The following is a 21,225-nucleotide window of genomic DNA, read 5'->3' on the forward strand; positions in this document are numbered from 1 at the left end:
ATAGTGCTGCGGAGCCACTATCGGACTGCTGCTTTAATGGATAGAAAGAGAATATCCACTCTGTACTTCAGCTTCAGTGAAAGTATAATGCACATTGAAATGGTTGAATCAATGCCATATGTCAAATCCATTTTGGTTTGCATTCAATAATGGAATGAGGCACCAGACATATGTTAAATTTCATTTCAGTAATGGGTGTATATATCAGTTGTTTGAACTAGGAAAGTGATAATTAAGAAGTGCAATAAATTGCTATATAAATGAGAGCAACAACATATTTCCTGGTATTTTACATCCACTCAACAACTTTATGACAGTATTTGTAAAAAACCGCTATATTTATTACACTTAATATTTCTTAATCCAGCAGAGTTAATATGTAAACTGTTCCAGTGCCATATCAAAGGGAGTGACAGGTGTTTCTCCCATCATTCTCAAAACTCAACAAAAGCAGATTGGCCAGGGAATTTATTGGCAGAGTGCCTTTTTTTTCAGGCACCAAACAGGAAAACGTGTTTCTTAAGCTACTTAACCACCAGTTCTTAAAGGGATTGCTGGAGGGTACCATTAAAAAAAGTACAAAAAAATGGAATGAGGATTGGGAGGAAACTCCATCAATATCCATTCTTCTTTATCATTTCCCTTCCTATTCTCAAGATCTATCACAGAACCACTGTGCTGAGTATATGGAGCTATATTTTATTACTTTCTTTAAATGGCCTTAATCAACCTAAAGTGCAGCTAATTTCCAAACAGATTTCATAAGTACAAGCCACTTTCTTTATCCAGAGTTTGAGATTTTTCAAACAGGAACAGCTTATGTGCAGGATAATCCTACAACTGCTAACAGATTATTATCAGCCTATAGCTAAAAGATGACATGCATTATTTTTCTGACTGTGAACTGAGGTCACTGCTGCATTGTCATTATATAGTCCAATATTGTTTCAACCATGAGATTATAACCTTCTTCAACCTTTCATTTAAAAAGCTTTGGTATAATCACCATTAATCTGACATCGAGGTTTAAAACTCGCAAACCATTTCTTTCCCCAGCTTATACATTTTTTTTATAATTGCTTCCATCCCTGAGGAATGTCTATCATGTCAATATCACCGAGGTTTCAAAGTTAATGTAAATTTTGGCAAGCATTCCAGATGAATAGAACCAATTAAATTAAAATCATATGCTACAGCACAGACACCGTACCAATCCATATAATCAAATTAAGACTGAGCTACCTTTCTTGAAAGTGGAAGTTTAAATTTGTATATTTCAATTCTTTTAGTAGCAGATGACATGAATTGTTTTCATTTGAAATTCAGGTTTGGAGTAGAACCATCAGGGCTGGTCAAACTAGAAAAAGAAATTGAGCAGGAAGAGTCACATTCTACACCATCCCCATCTCCATCTCCAACTAAATCTGGAAAGAAGAGTGCGGGGAAGTTGCTTGATGATGCAGTAAGTAAAACAAAGTAAAACTGTTACCCAAAGTAACATGTAGGTAGATAAGTCTTCCCTATTAATCTGTTATTAATCTCTTGAAAGACATCCTTTCTAATGTGGATGATGATCATGGTGTTCAAAGGTAACACATCACAATCATTAGCAGGCTGTGGAATTAGGTTTGAAGTTATTTGATTTTAATTTTGTGGTGATTTGACTTAGAAGTGTTCAATCATAATCCTTGGATAGTAGCTTCACATCATTGACTCTCCAAGACCAGAGATTTTACCTATGTCCAATACTGACTAAATAGCGCTTTGCGGGCTGAGTCACTATTTAATTGCTCAATCCTAATTGCATTGAGAAGGTGGGACGAGTTGTCTTGAACTACTGCAGCCCTTGAAATGTGGGTATATCCATAATTCTGTTAGGGAGGGAGTTCCAGAATTTTCACCCAGCAACGATGAAGAAATGGCAATTATATTTCTAAGTCAGGGTGGTCTGTGTCTTGGAGGGCAACCTCCAGATGCATATATTTTTGCTGCCCTTGTCCTTTAGCTGATGGCATTTACAAGGTGCTGTCTCAGGAGTCATGATGAGTTGTGGCAGTTCATCTTATGGATGATACAAACTGTTGCTACTGTTCATTGTTGGTGGACTGAGTGCATGTGATTCCTATCAAGTGAACTGCTATGTCCTGTATGACATAGAGCTTCTTGAGTGTTCTTGAAGATGCACACATCCAGACAGGTAGGGAGTATTCCATCACACTGCTACCATGAGCCTTGTAGAAGGTAGACAGGCTTTTGGGGCATTAGGAGAAGAGTTACTCACCACAGGACTCCCAGCCTTGTGTTACAGCTATTCCAGTTCAGTTTCAAGTCTACTAAAGTAACAAGCCAACCTCTCTTGATTGTTATCTTATATGGTGGACATTTGAAATAGAATATATTAAATGAGATGTGAAAGAATAATTAGAAGAATATGATAGGCTTTGTTGAAACAAGATAAAAAGGCTCAGGTAGAGCATAAATTTGGCATGTACCAGTTTTGCTGAATGAACTAATTCTGTTTTATAAAATTAAATTCAATTAAAAAAAATAGAAAATGTCAAACGATGCTTGGCTCTACAAGAAGATGGAATTATGTAAAGTGGTAACCTTCTTTCTGTCTCTAGAAACGCTCCCTTTCCTGATATTTTATGACAAGTTTCTGTCTTCAATACCATTTTCAGATATGCCATTATGTGCTGTTTTCTCTTCAAACATCATTTCTATTACTGAAGTTGAAAATTTAAACTAAAAAGGCTGGTAGCAGGACTATAGGAATATTTTCTACCAGCATCATTGCATTGTACAAAAGTATTAATTGTAGTCCTTGAGGTAGCTTATTGTTTGTGGTATAGGGTGGTATTGGCTTCTGGGTTACCTCCAAAAAGTAAAAATGCAAAATCAAGGAGAGATGGAATGTAATTAGGAAAGTTGGTTAGTGGTCATCATAAGTGATTTACTGCAGAATTAGCAATTTTAAAACCCTTTGACATCAGTTTTCTGATTTTTTTTTTAACTTACATTTTTTACTTAGAGCAGCACCTTAGTCAACTGGCTAAGGTACTATGAATGTGAAATAACCAAAGGATGTATGTGTGATGCAAATTATTGTAATTTTGTTTTCATATTCTGTTGCTATTAATTTTAGTTTTACCAATTTGATTGTTTTTTGGGTTGCCAGGGTTTATGTTTATTGTTTGATTTGTGCTAGTTTTATTTTTGTGTTATGTTATCTTGTGTTTTTTCATCCAACCATGGCTGATATTTTGGTAGTTGAAGTTCTTGCCTCCAGAATCTCTCATTGAATCCCACTATACAGTCTCCAGATTAATTTTGATCCTTCAATTATACTAAATTCTACCGCAATGAAACCAAATATTCAGTTTTGAAATCTCTTAGGATTTTGAAAGTAAATTCAGGAGATAATATGCGTAACTAAATACAAAACAAAAACTTGGTTAATTAGTAATAAATACTGATACTTATAGTTACATTTTTGATTATGTGTTCAGATATGTTTACAACCTTTGCTCCTTTTGGAGGTCCAAAGCGAAAGGAGCTACCATAACTGGAAGTTACTACCATTAACAAAATGATGGCTACTAGTCCAATGTGTATCTGATTCAGTGTGGATTAGTTTAGTGAATGTACATTTAATTTTGGAGAACAGAAATATAATTATTGTATTGATCCAGCATAATGTGTTAAAATCTCATGATACAATATAGGAATAGGCCATTCAGCCCTTGAGTGTTTTCCACAATTCAATTTAAATCATTACTGGACTATTCATTAACATCGCTTGCCTATGATTGTTCCATATCCTTTGTATTATTGACTAATAAAAATGTATTAAATTAAATCTTGGAAATGTTGGTTAACCCAGTATTCACAGCCATTGAGAATAATGAGATCCAGATGTTCATTACACAATGAGTGTTTTCTGACTTTATTTTTGCATAGCTTAGTTCTAATTTTAGAATATTGTTTTTTTATTCTGGACTTTTCGCCAAATGAAGTAGTTATTCTCAATCTACTAATCAAATGTCTTTAATATTTAGACTGGATCATTCCAACTTTCCAAACCAAGTATTAATGTCTTCATAATCTAATCCCTTAAAAATACTTTGGTAAATCTGTACTCTTCACATTCCAAATCAATAAAGTGTGCTACCAAAACTGAACATTAGATCGAGGCTGATCAAGGTTCTTCAGAATTGAGTAGACTCTCCATTTAATAAAGGTCATGCTGTGATCAAACTCAAGCTACTACTTGAAAGAGAGGGACAGATTATATTTGCCATAAATCTAAATATGAATAAGATTTCCTTGTGACAAAACACAAACTATGCTAAACAGGATAAATGTTTAATTGGTACAGTGATACCATTTTGAGATTCAATAAAACAATGTGATAATGAACCAATTTATGTTGCTTTGAGGCAAAGTTCCACTCAACAAAGACATAAGATAAGACTGATAGAAAACATAAAAGAAATATAAAGGCAAACAGACAACTAGCCCAGGCTCTGGCAGCTAGAAAAAAAACACAGAGCAATGAAAGGCCAGAACAGATATTCATACTGCAACTAAAAGGGAATATGAAAACAATTTCAAGTAATCTTAAAATCACAGAGTTTTAAAAAAATATTTGTAAGATGATGCAGCCAAAAGAAATTTCAGCCCTTGAAAACTGATAATGGTGATATTGTTAATGAAAGTAAGGAAGTTTCAAAAATGTGTATTTGATTAAATATTACTTTGCATTAACCTTTCTAATTGAGAAGTGTATATCACAAAGAAAACAATACTGAAATGAGCACAGAGACTCAATACAAATATTATTTTCAAACTAACAATAATAAAAAGACTATTGTCATTAATGAGTAACAATTCCCAGAACCTGACAACTTTCCATTGTTTTAATGGAGGTAGGTAATGCTATTGTATTGCCATGTAGAAATGAGTATTGAATTTCTAGACTTACTTATACTTACATAAAGAATAATAGCTTCTTTCATTATCTCAAAAAGTTACAAAGTTCTTTACTGCCTGGTAAGTATTCTTGTAGCAATCACATACAAGAAATGCAAAATTTCCATAGTGGTTGGGTAGCTTCTATGTACAATCTACTGTGGGTTCTCCATCAATGTAGAAAATTAAATAGAATAGTACACAAAAGCTTGAAACATCGTCATTAAACCATGTTTGCATCCCGAAGCAGCAGACATGAAATTTAAGTTCAAATGACTTAATAAATCTGTGATGATCAATCATTCTTAATGACATTGATAACCAGGAACCTATCAGGTCACCATAAAATCTCAACTTGGTCACTAATTAGCCGGCAAGTGCTGTATCTGACTCCAATTCCACAATAATCTGGTTGTTCCTTAGCTGCCATCAGGGTAATCCGCTCACAGGAATGTGCAATAAATGCTGACCTCAACAGTATTGACCACCTCTCAAAAGATAAAAGAACTTACTAACTTCTCATGACTCATTCAGTGCCATTCTTCTTACCTCTAACGTGTGTTTTTTTTAGTTAGGCAAGCTTTACTCATTTGTTTTTAAATTGGTTCAACTGTTAGTTTTTTGCATGATTAGAGACGTCTAAAACACTATGAAATACTTATGGATTTTATGCAAACAGAAACATATTTAGGCTCCCTGGCATATGTCGTGAAATTTGGTGTTTTGTGACAGCAGTACACTGCAATATGTATAAGTTACAATAAGAAGTAATTGTAAAAATAAAATTAAGTAAGTATTGCAAAATGAAAGGGAAAAAAAATGTGTGGTAGTGTTTGTGGATTCTTTATCCATTCAGAAATCTGATGGTGGAGGGAAAGAAGTTGTTCCTAAAATGTACCACCTCCTTGATGGTAGCAGTGAGAAGAGGGCATGTCCTAGGTGATCGGTGTTAATTATGGTTGCTGCCTTTTTGAGGCATTGCCTTTTAAAGATGTCCTCGATGCTGGGGAACCTAGTGTCCATGATGGAGCTGGCAGAACTTACAACTTTCTGGAGCCTTTTTCAATCCTTTGTAGTGATCCTCCATACCAGATGATGATGCAACCAGTTAGAATGTTCTCCATGGTGCATCTGTAGAAATTTGTGTCTTTAGTGACATACCAAGTTTCCTCGAACTCCTAATGAAATATAGCCGCTGCCATGCTTTCTTTGTAATTGCATCAATATATTGGGCCCAGGAGAGATCTTCAAAGATGTTGATGCCCAGTAACTTCAAATTGCTCATCCTTTCCACTGCTGATCCCTCAATAAGGACTGGAGTGTTTTCCTCGACTTACCCTTCCTGAAGTCCAAAATCAATTCCTTGATCTTACTGATGTTGAGTACAGAGTTATTGTTGTTATGATACTCAACCAGCTGATCTTTCTCATTCCTGTAGGCCTCCTCATCACCATCTGAAATTCTGCCAACAACAATTGTATCATTGGCAAATTAGTGCGTGCCACTTGAGCTGTGCCTAGCCACTCGGTCTTGTGTGGAAAGAGGGTAGGGCAGTGGACTAAGCGTGCATCCTTGAAGTTCACCAGTTTTGCTTTCAGTGAGGAGGAGATGATATTTCCAATCTGCTCAGACTGTGGTCTCTCACTGAAGAAGTTAAAGATCCAGTTACAGAGGAAGGTACTGAGGCCCAGATTTTGGAGCTTGTTGATTAGAACTGAGGGTATGATTGTGTTGAATGCTGAGGTATAATCAGTTATCAGCAGCCTGACATAGGTATTACTATTGTCCAGGTGATCCAAGGCTGATGGAAAGCCAATGAGATTGCATCTGCTGTAGATCTATCATGGCAATAGGTAAATTGCAGCAGATCCAGGTCTTTTCTTAGACAGGAGTTGATCCTCACCATGACCAACTTCTCAAAGTACTCAATTACATCTAAATCCTCAATCAAATTGTCTTTTTGCTCTTAAAATAGCCTTCTGTAAGTTCTTCCTGGACTTCTTGTATAATTCTGGGTCACCACAGAATGCCACAGATCTAGCCCTCAGCAGAATACGAATCTCCTAGTTCACCCATGACTTTTGATTTAGGTATGTCCAGTATGTTCTCGAAGGCACAAACTCATCCACACAGGTCTTGATGAAGTTGGTGACAACTGTGACATATATAGATGCGATAGGAGATGAAGACCTTGATGCAATAGCTATCACTTAAGAAGTTGTGCTGAGTAAACTTAAGGGCCGGAAGATAGGTAAATCCCTTGGTCCTGATGGAATGCATCCCAGGGTATTGAAAAAAATAGAAGTTATAGTAGAAGCTTTGGTAATGATTTACTAAAATTCTCTGGACTCTGGGCAGGTCCTAGCAGATTGGAAGATGGCGAATGTCACACCACTGTTCAAAAAAAGATGTAGGCAAAAGGCAGGTAACTACAGGCTAGTTAGTATAACACCTGTAGTTGGGAAAATGCTTGAAACTATCACTAAAGAAGAAATAGTGAGGCATCTGGAAATAAATAGATCCATCAGGCAGACGCTGCATGGATTCAGCAAAAGCAAGTCCTGTTTGACAAATTTACTTGAGTTCTTGAGGATATAACGAGCGCAGTGGATAGAGGGGAACAGATGGATATTATTTACTTGGATTTCCAGAAGGCGTTCAATACAGTGGCACATGAAAGACTTATCCATAAGATAAGGGTGCATAGAGTTGGGGGTGATGTATTAGCATGGATAGAGGATTGGTTAACTAATAGAAAGCAGAGAATTGGGATACATGGGTGTTATTCTGGTTGGCAATAAGTGGTGAGCAGTGTGCCACCGGGGTCGGTGCTGGGCCCACAATTGTTCACGGTATACATTAAGGATCTGGAAGAGAGGATCAAGTGTAGTGTATATACGTTTGCTGATGATACTAAATTGAGTGGAAAAGCAAATTGTGCAAAATGTATGGAGAGTCTGCAGAGAGATATAGATAGGTTAAGGGAGTGGGCAAGGGTCTGGCAAATGGAGTGCAATGTTGGTAAATGCGAGGTCATCCACTTTGTAAGGAAAAATAAAAGAGCAAATTATTATTTAAATGATAAAAAATTGCAGCATGCTGCTGGGTAGAGGGACTTGGGAGTGCTTGTGCATGAGTCCCAAAAGGTTGGTTGCAGGTGTAGCAGGTTATCAAGAAGGAACGTTGGCCTTCATTGCTAGAGGGATTGAAATTAAGAGCAGAGAGGTTATGCTGCAACTGTACAGGGTACTGGTGAGGCTGCACCTGGAGTTCTGTGTGCAGTTCTTGTCTCCTTACTTGAGGAAGGATATACTGGCTTTGGAGGCAGTGCAGAGGAGGTTCAACAGGTTGATTCCAGAGATGAGGGGGTTAGACTACAAGGAGAGATTGAGTTATCTGTGACTGTACTTACTGGAATTCAGAAGAATGAGAGGAGATCTTATAGAAACATAAAAAAAAATGAAAGGAATAAGATAGAGACAAGAAAGTTGTTTCCACTGGTAGGTGAGACTAGAAGTAGGGGACGTAGCCTCAAGATTCAGGGGAGTAGATTTAGGATGGAAGTGAGCAGGAACTGCTTTTCCCAGGGAGTGGCTAATCTGTGGAATTCTCTGCCCAATGAAGCAGTGGAGGCTACCTCAGTAAATATATTTAAGACAAGGTTGGATAGATTTTTGCGTAGTAAGGCTATTAAAGGTTATGGGGAAGAGGCAGGTAGGTAGAGATAAGTCCATGGCCAGATCAGCCATGATCTTATTGAATGACAGAGCAGACTCAATAGGCCAGATGGCCTACTCCTGCTCCTATTTCTTATGTTCATTATTATTCAAAGATGAACCCCTGCATATTGTCCAGGCCACCAACTCAAGGCAGTCCTGTAAGCACTCCTCTGCCTCCCTTGACCATACCCCCTTTGTTCTCACCACCGGTGCTGCGCTGTTTAGTCTCACTAGATGTTCCACTAGATGTTCCAGGATGAGTAAGCATGACTGAGACAGAACTGCCACATCTGTCCACCACCCCCCTTAAAGCACTGAACTATCCTGTCTTTGTGGAGAATGATGAAACCAATGGGCTGCAGCGCCGTGTCCAAAATGGCAGAGGATTGCCATGTTTCTATGAAGCAAAATGCATAACAGTCCCTGAACTCCCGCTGGTACTGCAATCTTACTCTGAGGTCTTCAATTTTGTTTTCCCAAGACTGTACATTCCCCAGCAGAGTAGTCAGGAGCGGGGGTTCTAAGACCTCGGTGTTTCAATTGCACCTGTAGACCAGCTTGCCATCCCCACTTCTATTTTCTTAAAGGGGAATTGCACTCATGACCTGAGTCCGCCGTCCAGGATTCATCGATCTTGAGTATCGATGGATTTTTGAAACATCGTGAATTGATGCTGCATTTTGAAGAATGCATGGCTGTGACTGTGGATTTCAAATGTAGTGTCCTAAACAAGTATATTTGATGATTCCCATCAAAAAAAGTAAAGAGTTGCCATTTATTAGTTCCATCTTAATCCATTATATCCATCTGTATATTTTAGCAATAAATGGAAAAGGTGCAAATTTACGTTTGATATCTCAAATGACAGTCTTTTTTTCCTTTTTTTCTGTGCATTGGGTGTTGGCCTTTTTTTATTAGGTTCTTTTGGGTTTCTTGCTTTGTGGTTGCCTGTAAGCAGACAAATCTTAAGGTTGTATCATTTATTCAATAATGAATGTACTTTGAACTTAAACAATTGACAAAATTCTATCACGTGAGAGTCCTCCTGATCGCCCATAGAATATACTGCAGAATTTAAGGCTTCTGTTGTGTCTATCCTGATTCGGATTGTTACCTTATCTCTAATTACAGGATCTTATTAATTGTAAGTTTTCAGCTGTAGAATGCTCATTATTGCGTTGTTAAGCAACTACCTTTCATCTTCAGGGTGGCCACTTTATATTGTTTGTGCATTTCAGTCATTTAGAAGCAATTTGTGGGAAGTTGAGGAAATATGGGTCAGTGTTTGAATCTACTTTTAGTTAGAACACTGAGAAGTGCTGTCTTTTTCCACCTGCTCCTAGTGTACTGTAATGCATTGGTGAATAATAAAATCACCTTCAACTACAGCTACGCCGAGCCTGGAGATATCTATCTGTCTAGCTTAAGAAATAGGCAAAACTTTTGAGCAAAGGCAGAATAGCTTCTTTAATAGCACTTTCCAAGCTGCAAGATCTCCCACTACATGGACAGGTGCAGAAGATGTTTAGGAATGTAGTTTTTTCTGGCAAGTTCTTCAAGTCGTAAACCTTTCCAATTTGAAAATATATCAACTTTCATTCATCTCCCAACTCAGCATCTCTGCAGGAATGCCTCATTTGGTACTCTTTCTTCTCAGTAGGCAAGGCTATTACTCAGCATCACATTCCTTTCAAGGATGATTAAGAATGGATAAGTACTAACCTCACAAGCCATTCCCTCATTCTGTGCATAAAGAAGGATTTGCAAGCTCTATTCAGCAGCTGAAGTGTTAATGTCAGGTCTCCATTTTAGGTGTCAGATCTGTAAATGCTGTAGAGATGAATATTGACACAGCACAAGGTTTGTTCCATTATTATTTGAAATTGCCGCATAGTAAACATAAAAGTATTTAATCCACTGTAGGACCTAGCTATGGGTAAATAGCTCCATTGCTTTGTGGGTAAACTCGGGAGAGACAAAGGCTATAAGAGTAAATCCAGTGTGGAGCCCCTAAGATGGCTGGACACCATTGAACAGCCTTCTGGCAGCTCCTGCAGCCCATCTGGTGCCAAGCATATTGTTTCGTAAGCTTTCCTTCAGACTACACTGATGAGGTCGAGAGAGGGATCTTCACCACTGGGCAGCTCAGGATCTCCATACTTTCTGCCCAGGCTTGTGATGATGATCACATTATAACCCATTGTCCCTTGAGACAGATGGATGCCAACCAACCATTTTATAATATACAGCAATACAGCACAGGAATAGCTCATTCAGCCCACAACCTTGTATCAAAATACTTTTGACAAAATAAGTCAAAAATACAAAATTAAGATGCAATAGCTCTATTGCTAAAGCAACTAAGAACCCAATGATGAGAATCAATTTTATATTTCCAAGTCATAATAATGCATAACTTAAAGGAGAACCTGCTAGTGGCAGTGTTTAGACATGGCAGAGTCTAGGACCAGAAGGCACAGTATCAGTGTAGAGGTCTATACCTTTAGAAGAAATATGTGGAGGACTTTGTTTAGCCAGTGGTGAATCTGTGTAATTCATTGCCAAAGGCAGCTGTGGAGTCCAAATCATTGGGTATGTTTAAAGAGGAGGTTGATTGATAAAGGTGTCAAAGGTTGCAGGGAGAAGGCAAGAAAATGGTGTTGAGTTGGAAAATAAATCAGTCATGATAGAATGGTGGAACAGTCTTGATGGGCCAAATGGCCTAATTCTGCTCATATGCCTTGTGTCTCATGATCCCAAGAACCTGCTGCCCTTGTCCTTGGAGGGAGAGGTTACATGTTTGAGGAGTGCTGTCTGAGCAGTCAGGCCAGTGTATTTTATAGGTCCACACTGAAGAAAGCATATTTAGACTCATTTATTTGATGCCAATCAAGTGGACTACTTTCACTGGATAGTGGTGAGCATTTCTGAAACTTTGCATCATATTCTCTTCTATATTCCTCATGGAACACCTCTGGGATGTCAAAGGGTGATCTGCATACTCCAGAATACCCAGAGAGTGACCTACTTCACAGAGCTGGTACCTTCTGGAACTGCTCTCAGCATGCTTTTCTGCAGTCTGCATCAAACCAGGCCTAACCTTCTATCCTGATATTAATGGTAGAGTGAGAGGAATGCTCGTCATTCATATTACACAATGTACTGGGAAAAGGTTCAGCCGCTGGTAGTCTACAGAGCTCCTGAATGTAGCTTCAAGTTGCCAGATTACTCTTAATATTAATCCATATAGTACAACGTGATGAGTGTGCCCTCAGTGAGTTGTCGCCATAGTGATTGTCTGCTAGCATGGACACGGAGTAGGCTTCTGCCACACATAGATCAGTGAAGATCATGTAGCTACATCACTCACCTCAGTTCACTTACTGTTTGCTGCAGATCAATTTTGGCAGGTATGTACTTCAGCACCATGGCAATTCAGTCCGCAGAGGTGTTACCTTGCCACTCTTGGTGACGGACATTGAAACCCCAACCCTGAGTACATTCTTTGTATTTGCTACTTTATACTTCTTCCAGGTGCTGTTCACTATGGTCTTTCGGCACTCCCTCGCTAACAGAGTGTAGATGGTAGGTGGCATGTATATTTCCTTCCTTAATGTTTGACTTTATGCTCTAAAAATTACAGGGTCTCTAGTCATATCAAGGTTAGAATATCAGATACTAGGGAGTACCCCTGTGGTTTTAATAATAAATACTCCTGTTTGAGTACTGTTGGGGAGGGGCGAGCTACCTGGGGGAAGCGACAGTGGCCATGCCTCTGGCCCAGAGTCTGGCCCTGTGGCTCAGAATGGTAGGGAAAGAAAGAGGATGGCAGCAGTGATAGGGGACTCTATAGTTAGGAGTTCAGACAGGCGATTCTGTGGATGCAGGAAAGAAACTTGGATGGTAGTTTTCCTCCCAGGTGCCAGGGTCCGGGATGTTTCTGATCGCGTCCACGATTTCCTGAAGTGGGAAGGAGAACAGCCAGTGGTCGTGGTACATATTGGTACCAATGACATAGGTAGGAATAGGGAGGAGGTCCTGAAAACAGACTACAGGGAGTTAGGAAGGAAGTTGAGAAGCAGGACCTCAAAGGTAGTAATCTCGGTATTACTGTCTGTGCCACACGACATTGAGTAGAGGAATAGAGTGAGGTAGTTGATAAATGGATGTCTGAGGGATTGGAGCAGGGGGCAGGGATTCAGGTTTCTGGATTTTTGAGACCTCTTGGGGCAGGCATGACCTGTACAAATAGGCTGGGTTACACTTGAATCCGAGGTGGACCAATATCCTGGTGGGGAGGTTTGCTACAGCTATTGGGGTGAGTTTAAACTAGAATTGCAAGGGGGTGGGAACCAAAGTGAAGAGACGGAGGAAGGGGCCGTTGGCTCACAAATAGAGAAAGCTTGTAGACAGTGCGAGAGGGAGGATAGGCAGGTGATAGAGAAGGGATGCGCTCAGACCGATGGTTTGAGATGTGTCTATTTTAATGCAAGGGATATTTTGAACAAAGCAGATGAGCTTAGAATGTGGATCAGTACTTAGAGTTGTGATATTGTGGCCATTACAGAGATTTGGATGGTTCAGGGGCAGAATGGTTACTTAGAGTGCCAGGCTTTAGATGTTTCAGAAAGGACAGGGAGGGGTGGCAAAAGAGGTGGGGGCGTGGCACTGCTGATCAGAGATAGTGTCATGGCTGCAGAAAAGGAGGAAGTCAAGGAGGCATTGTCTACTGAGTCTCTGTGGGTGGAAGTTAGAAACAGGAAGGGGTCAATAACTCTACTGGGTATTTTTTATAGACCACCCAATAGTAACAGGGACATCGAGGAGCAGATAGGGAGACAGATTCAGGAAAGGTGTAATAATAACGGGGTTGTCGTGGTGGAAGATTTTAATTACCCAAGTATTAATTGGCATCTCCCTAGAGCAAGGGTTTAGATGGGGTGGAGTTTGTTAGGTGTGTCAAGAAGGTTTCTTTACACAGTATGTAGATAAGCCTACAAGAGGAAAGGCTGTACTTGATCTGAGAAGGATAGGAACAGACAAGTTAGGAAAGAGTTTAATTTGGAGTAAGGGGAAATATGAGGCGATCAGGCAGGAACTTGAAAGCAGAAATTGGGAACAGATGTTCTCAGGGAAATGTACGGCAGAAATGTGGCAAATGTTCAGGGGATATTTGTGTGGAATTCTGCATAGGTACGTTCCAATGAGACAGGGAAAGGATGGTAGGGTACAGGAACTGTGGTGTACAAAGGTAGTTGTAAATCGAGTCAAGAGGAAAAGAAAAGCTTATGAAAGGTTCAAAGAAACTAGGTAATGATAGAGATCTAGAAGATTATGAAGCAAGCAGGAAGGAGCTTAAGAATGAAATTAGGAGAGCCAGAAGGGGCCATGAGAAGACCTCGGTGGACAGGATTATGGAAAGCCCAAAGCAAATCTACAAGTATATGAAGAGCAAGAGGATAAGACATGAGAGAATAGGACCAACCAAGTGTGACAGATATACCACTTTGGAGTCTGTTGGGGGAGATAGCTCATCGGGTGAAGTCAGAAGTAGGAAGAAAGCGGGATGAGGTTCTACAAGCTGAAGTTAGGGAGCTAGGAGATAAATTAAAGAGTAGGACCTCAAAGGTAATAATCTCAGGATTATTACCGGTGCCATGTGCTAGCTAGAGTTGGAATAGCAGGAAAGCTAGAATGAATATGTGGCTTGAGCAGTGGTGCAGGAGGGAGAGATTAAGGATTCTTGGGGCATTGGAACCACTTCTGGGGGAGGTGGGACTAGTACCGTCCGGACGGTCTACATTTGGGCAGGCTCAGGATCAATGGCCTAGGGAGATTGTTTGCTAGTGCTTTTGGGGAGGATTTAAACTAATATGGCAGGGGGATGGGAACCCACACAGAAAAGAAAAGGGAAGTGATGCACAGACCAAAGTTGGAGTTAGTGAAGAAAAAAGTAAGAGTAGAGTGCATAAAAGTAAAAAGCAAAAGTCGCAAACGTCGCTAGATTCTAAGAGGACAATGAGTATAAGGGCACTTTATCTAAATGCCTGTGGTATTAGAAACAAGCTTAGTGAACTTGTGGCACAGATCAGTACCAAGGCATATGATTTAGTGGCCATTACAGAAACCTGGTTGCAAGGTGGAGAAAACTGGGAATTAAATATCCAAGGGTATCAGGTAATATGGAAAGATAAGCAAGAAGGCAGAAGAGGTGAGGTTGTGCTCTTGATTAGGGATGAGATCAGGGCGATAGTGAGAGACGATATAAGATCTACAGAGCAGAATTTTGAGTCCATCTGGGTAGAGATTAAGAATAGTAAAGGGAAAAATCACTGGTGGGTGTTGTCTATAGGCCATTTAATAAGAATATTGCAGTGGCAGAGGTGATTAACCAAGAAATAACTGAGGTTTGTAAGAACGGAACAGCAGTTGTCATGGGGGATTTTAACTTCCACATAGATTGGATGAATCAAGTTGGTCAAGGAAGTCAAGAGCAGAACTTCATAGAATGCATCCATGATGGTTTTCTTGAGCAGCATGGTCTACCTACAAGGGAAAATCTTAGATCTAGTCCTGTCCAATGAGACAGCTAAGATTAATAATCTTGTAGTCAGGGATCCTCTTGGAAAGAGTGATCACAGTATGATTGAATTTTGCATACAGATGGAGGATGAAACAGATCTAAGACAGATGTATTATGCATGAACAAGGGAGACTACAAGGGGATGAGGGAGGAGTTGGCTAATGTGGATTGGGAGCACAGGCTATTTGGTAGGACAGTTGAGGAACAGTGGAATACCTTCAAAGAGATTTTCACAGTGCTCAGCAAAAGTATATTTCAGTCAAAAGTAAGGACAGTTAAGTGTGGGGAGAGCCAGCCTTGGATAACTAAGGAAATAAAAGATAGTGTCAAATTAAAAGCTCATGGGTACAAAGTTGCAAAGAGTAGTAGGAGACTGGAGGATTGGGAAAACTTTAAAAACAACAAAGAACAACGAAACAAGAAATAAGGAAAGGGAAGATAGAGTATGAAAGTAAATTAACACAAAATATAAAAACAGATGCAAAAGTTTTAATAAATATATAAAGCAGAAGAGGGTGGCTAAAATCAACGTAGGTCCCTTGGAAGACGAGGAGGAAATTGATATTGGGTGATAAGGAAATGGCTGAGGCATTGAATGACCATTTTGTGTCAGTCTTCACGGTGGTTGACATGTCTAATATGCCAAAGAATGATGTTATGGACGAATTGGAGGTGAGGACCTCGATAAAATTACTGTCACTAAAGAAATAGTGATGAGCAAACTAGAGGCCCTGAAGGTAGATAAGTCCCCTGGTCCTGATGGGATGCTTTCCAGGGTGCTGAGGGAATTGGCTGAGGTTATAGTAGACACGTTGGTAATCATTTACTAAAATTCTCTAGACTCTGGGCAGGTCCCGGCAGACTGGAAGATAGCAAATGTCACGCCACTTTTTAAAAAAGGATGTAGGCAAAAGACAGGCAACTAAACATTTAGAAAGTTTTGGTTCCATTGGACAGACTCAGCATGGATTCAGAATGGGCAGGTCCTGTTTGACAAATTTACTGGAGTACTTTGAGGACATATTGAGTGCAGTGGATAGAGGGGTACAGGTGGATATCGTATACTTGGATTTACAGAAGGCGTTCGATATGTTGCCGCACAAGAGACTTATAAAGAAGATACAGATGCATGCAGTCGGAGGAAGGGTATTGGCATGGTTAGTGGATTGGTTAACCGATAGAAGGCAGAGAGTTGGTATAAATGGGTGTTTCTCCAGTTGGCGGTCAGTGGTGAGTGGGGTGGTGCAGAGGTTGGTGCTGTATTTACATTGATGATTTAGAAGAAGGGACTGAGTGTAGCATAGCAAAATTTGCTAATGACACTAAACTGAGTGGAAAAGCAAATTGTACAGAGGATGTGGAGAGTCTGCAGAGGGGTATAGTTAGGTTAAGTGAGTGAGCCAAGGTCTAGCAGATGGAATACAACATTGGTAATTGCAAGATCATACACTTTGGAAGGAATAATAGAAGAGCAGGTTATTATTTAAATGGTGAAAAATTGCAGCACGCTGTTGTGCAGAGGGACTTGGGAGTGCTTGTGCATGAATCACAAAAAGTTGGCTTGCAGGTACAACAGGCTATTAAGAAGGCAAACGGAATGTTGGCCTTCATTGCTAGAGGGATTGAAATCAAGAGCAGGAAGGTCATGCTGCAACTATACAGGGTACTGCTGAGGCCGCACCTGGAGTACTGTGTGCATTTCTGGTCTCCATACTTGCAGAGGAGGTTCACCACATTGATTCCAGGGATGAAGGGCTTAACCTATGAGGAGGGATTAAGTCACCTGGGACTATACTCTCTGGAGTTCAGAAGAATGAGAGGGGATCTTATAGAAACATACAAAATTTTGAAAGGGATAGATAAGATAGAAGTAGGAAAGTTGTTTCCATTGGTAGGTGAGACTAGAACTAGGAGACATTGCCTCAGGATTCAGGTGAGAAGATTTAGGACGGAGATGAGGAGAAACAGTTTTTCCCAGAGAGTGGTGAATCTGTGGAATTCTCTGCCCAGGGAGGTAGTTGAGGCTTCTTTACTAAATATATTTAAGAAACAGTTAGATAGATTTTTACATAGGAGGGGAGGCGAGGGAGGAGATTGCTGAGCCTCTGGCGATGATCTTTGCATCATCAATGGGGACGGGAGAGGTTCTGGAGGATTGAACAGTTGCAGATGTTGTTCCCTTATTCAAGAAAGTGAGTAGTGATAGCCCAGGAAATTATAGACCAGTAAGCCTTACTTCAGTGGTTGGTAAGCTGATGGAAAAGATCCTAAGAGGCAGGACTTATGAACACTTGGAGAGGCATAATATGATTAGGAATAGTCAGCATTGTCAACGGCAGGTTGTGCCTTATGAGCCTGATTGAATTCTTTGAGGATGTGACTAAACATATTAATGGAGGTAGAGCAGTTGATGTAGTGTACTTGGATTTCATCAAGGCATTTGATAAGGTACCCCATGCAAGGCTTATTGAGAAAGTAAGGATGCATGGGATCATTGCTTTGTGGATTCAGAGTCGGCTTGCCCACAGAAGGCAAAGAGTAGTTGTTGATAGTCATATTCTGCATAGAGATTGGTGATCAATGGTGTGCCTCAGGGATCTGTTCTGGGACCCCTTTCTCTTTGTGATTTTTATAAATGACCTGGATGAGGAAGTGGAGGGATGGATTTGTAAATTTGCATATGACACAAAGGTTGGAGGTGTTGTGGAAAGTGTGGAGGGCTGTCAGAGGATACAGCAGGACATTGATAGGATGCAAAACTGGGCTGAGAAGTGGCAGATGGAGTTCAACCCAGGTAGGTGTGAGGTGGTTCATTTTGGTAGGTCAAATATGATGGTAGAATATAGTATTAATGGTAAGACTCTTGGCAGTGTGGAGTATCAGAAGGATCTTGGGGTCCGAGTCCACAGGACACTGAAAACTGCTAGGTTGACTCTGTGGTTAAGAAAGCATACAGTGCATTGGCCTTCATTGATCATGGGATTGAGTTTAGGAGCTGAGAAGTAATGTTGCAGCTATATAGGACCCTGGTCAGACCCCACTTGGAGTACTGTGCTCAATTCTGGTTGCCTCACTACAGGAAGGATGTGGAAACCATAGAAAGGGTGCAGAGGAGATTTACAAGGACGTTGCCTGGATTGGGGAGCATGCCTTATGAGAATAGTTTGAATGAACTCGGCCTTTTCCCCTTGGAGCGACGGAGGGTGAAAGGTGGCCTGATAGAGGTGTACAAGATAATGAGAGGCATTGATTGTGTGGATAGGCAGAGGCTTTTCCCAGAGCTGAAATGGCTAACACAAGAGAGCACAGTTTTAAGGTGCTTAGAAGTAGGTACAGAGGAGATGAAAGGGGTAAGTTTTTTACGCAGAGAGTGGTGAGTGCGTGGAATGGGCTACCGCAACGGTGGTGGAGGCGGATACGATAGGGTCTTTTAAGAGACTCCTGGATAGGTTTGTGGAGCTTAGAGAAATAGAAGGCTATGGGTAACCCTAGGTAATTGCTAAAGTAAGGACATGCTTGGCACAGCATCGTGTGCTGAAGGGCCTTTATTGTGCTGTAGGTTTTCTATGTTTCAATGGTTCTCTCTAAGAACCCCCCCACCCCCCTGACCTAGCAGCTTAATATTTCGTATTATTAGCATTGTACTACCTGACTTCAGAGAGAACAAATAAAAATTCCGTGTATGGTCAGAGTATCTCTTAACGGAATTTCTGGAAACGAAAAGGTGAAAATTCTTAAACAGGATTGCTGCCGAATAACTTTCCAATGGATAGTGACATTGAATGAAAACAGTTAAACTGGCCAAAGAACCTGTTTAATAAATCAGACTTCAGTGAAACTTTTTTTGGGTGCTATTCCTTTCCAACAAAAATGAAAGAATTTGTGGATCCTTAGTACTGTAATAAGCTTAATGTGTATTTTTTAAATGTCTGACTCCAGAAGATACAATTGGGTGTACTTTTTTTTAACAATGGATTAATAGAATAATTAAATTGTTGATTAATGGAATCACTAAAAAAAGAATTCTACTCCATATATTTGACAAAGTGTGGTATATCTTAAAGTTCAAAGTAAACTTATTATCAAAGCGCATGTTTGTCACCATTTACACTCCCGATATTTCTTGTGGGCCTACCCAATAAATTCAGTAACCATAATGGTATCAATGAAAGACTACACCAATAGGGCAGACAACCAGCGTGCAAAATAAAACAAACTGTACAAATACAAAAAGAAAGAAAGACAAAATAAAGAATAATACAAACAAATAAATAACCAAACAAGCAATAAATATTGAGAACTGGAGATGAAGAGTCCTTGAAAGTGAGTCCATAGGTTGTGGGAACAGTTCTGTGATGGAGAAAGTGAAGTTGACTGAAGTTATCCCCCGTAGTTCAGGAGACTGATGGTTGAGGGCTAATACTTTAGATTTCTAAAGGAGAAGGAAAACGTACTGGGCAAGAGAAAATCTGTAGATACTGGAAATCAAAGTAATACACACAAAATGCTGGAGGAACTCTGCAGGCTCGGCAGCATCTATGGAAAAGATTAAACAGTCAATGTTTTCGGCCAAGTCTCTTCATCAGAGCTACAGTGTATTACTGGGCAAGATCTGGTTATGATCGCAATTTCAAATGAAACAAAGTTGGACTGTGTATACTTGATAAAACATGTTGAGTAGATATCCCAAGATAAACACTAACTTTTGGATAGTAAATAACTATTTGTAATAAGATATTAAAAGGTGTTTATAACCTTGTATTTATAAAGATTTGTCATATTATATATTTTACTCTAAGCTATGATTTTCAGTATGATTAATTTTCTTTTAGGTGAAACAGATTTCGGAAGATCCCCCTTGTAAATGTCCACAAAAGTTTTCTGTGGAACGACTTTCTCAAGGACGATATCGTGTTGGAGAAAAGATTCTATTCATTCGGGTAAATGAACTAGATTAATTTTTGCGACAGAATACACATTTAATGCAGGTATGTGTGACCCTTGGCATACAAGTGTTGTGAGAGAACATTTTGTTTTTCCAGTTTGTGTAACTAGATTCACACTTAAGTATGGGTCAGTTAAATTTAAGTTTTAAGTATTTCCAACACTTTTCCAACAACTCATGTAAACTATGCATTTACAAGGGTATATACATCTAACTTGTATATACACTGTACTGTAAATACGTGCTTATATAACTTGGCTTTAGTGAAATAAGTTAAGTGTTCTATAATTTAAATAAGAATTATATATTAAAATTTTATTGCAAAAAGTCTGGATAATGCAAGTAGTTATTGCCATTTTAGATCCAGAAACTTGGTTCTTAATCATTCATCTACGTGGGAAATATCACTGCTAAAAGCTGTTTGAAATCTAGAGAAGCACAAGTAGTGAATGGCTTAATCTTGCTTCTGTTTCTTTTGTTTTTTTGATTTGTTCCCATGCAATCAATGGTGGCTCTTGTCACCGCAGGCAAATCCAGTTGGGAACTTCCCAAACGCTGACTTTATAAATTAATCAGGTTGAAGGTTACACTCAGGATTTTATTAGCCTCTTTTTCCAAACTTCCCAATATTTTGACGGTTGTGCATCAGGGCCATGCAGAACACTTGTTTAACTTGCAAGGTGTTTCAAAGGCGTGCTTCTCCTTGACACTTCAAACACCAGTATTTTGTTAAAAAACTAAGGCGATTTATCTCGCCTATGGTCAGTATTTTTGTTTTTTGCTAGACACTTTTTCAAATTTGTCCAATGCCACCAGGAGCTACAAGCCACCATTCCTTTAAGAGTCACTGCTTATCTTTTTTAATGGTTTCTTGGTGATATTGGACTTCCTTGATGTTGCAACAGTATGTTATTTTGCTTTTAATTCACTAAACCTGAATGATTCAAATGAGGAGTTTTATTAAGTATACCATTAAATGAAAGTCTTACCATATTTAAAGGAACACA

At 39.5% G+C, this 21,225-nt stretch overlaps 1 protein-coding gene across 1 annotated transcript in view; it reads left to right on the plus strand.

Annotated features, from left to right (window-relative positions):
• The window catches only part of LOC134353615 (growth arrest-specific protein 2), a 204,231-nt gene that overhangs the window by 119,860 nt on the left and 63,146 nt on the right, over nucleotides 1-21,225 (plus strand). The window contains exons 8-9 of the mRNA XM_063061751.1: nucleotides 1,327-1,462; nucleotides 20,106-20,213. Of these exons, the coding sequence (XP_062917821.1) occupies nucleotides 1,327-1,462; nucleotides 20,106-20,213 (244 nt within the window). The remainder of the gene's footprint in view (nucleotides 1-1,326; nucleotides 1,463-20,105; nucleotides 20,214-21,225) is intronic.

The sequence above is a fragment of the Mobula hypostoma genome, chromosome 11 (genome assembly GCF_963921235.1).
Source record: "Mobula hypostoma chromosome 11, sMobHyp1.1, whole genome shotgun sequence".
Lineage (NCBI taxonomy): Eukaryota > Metazoa > Chordata > Chondrichthyes > Myliobatiformes > Myliobatidae > Mobula > Mobula hypostoma.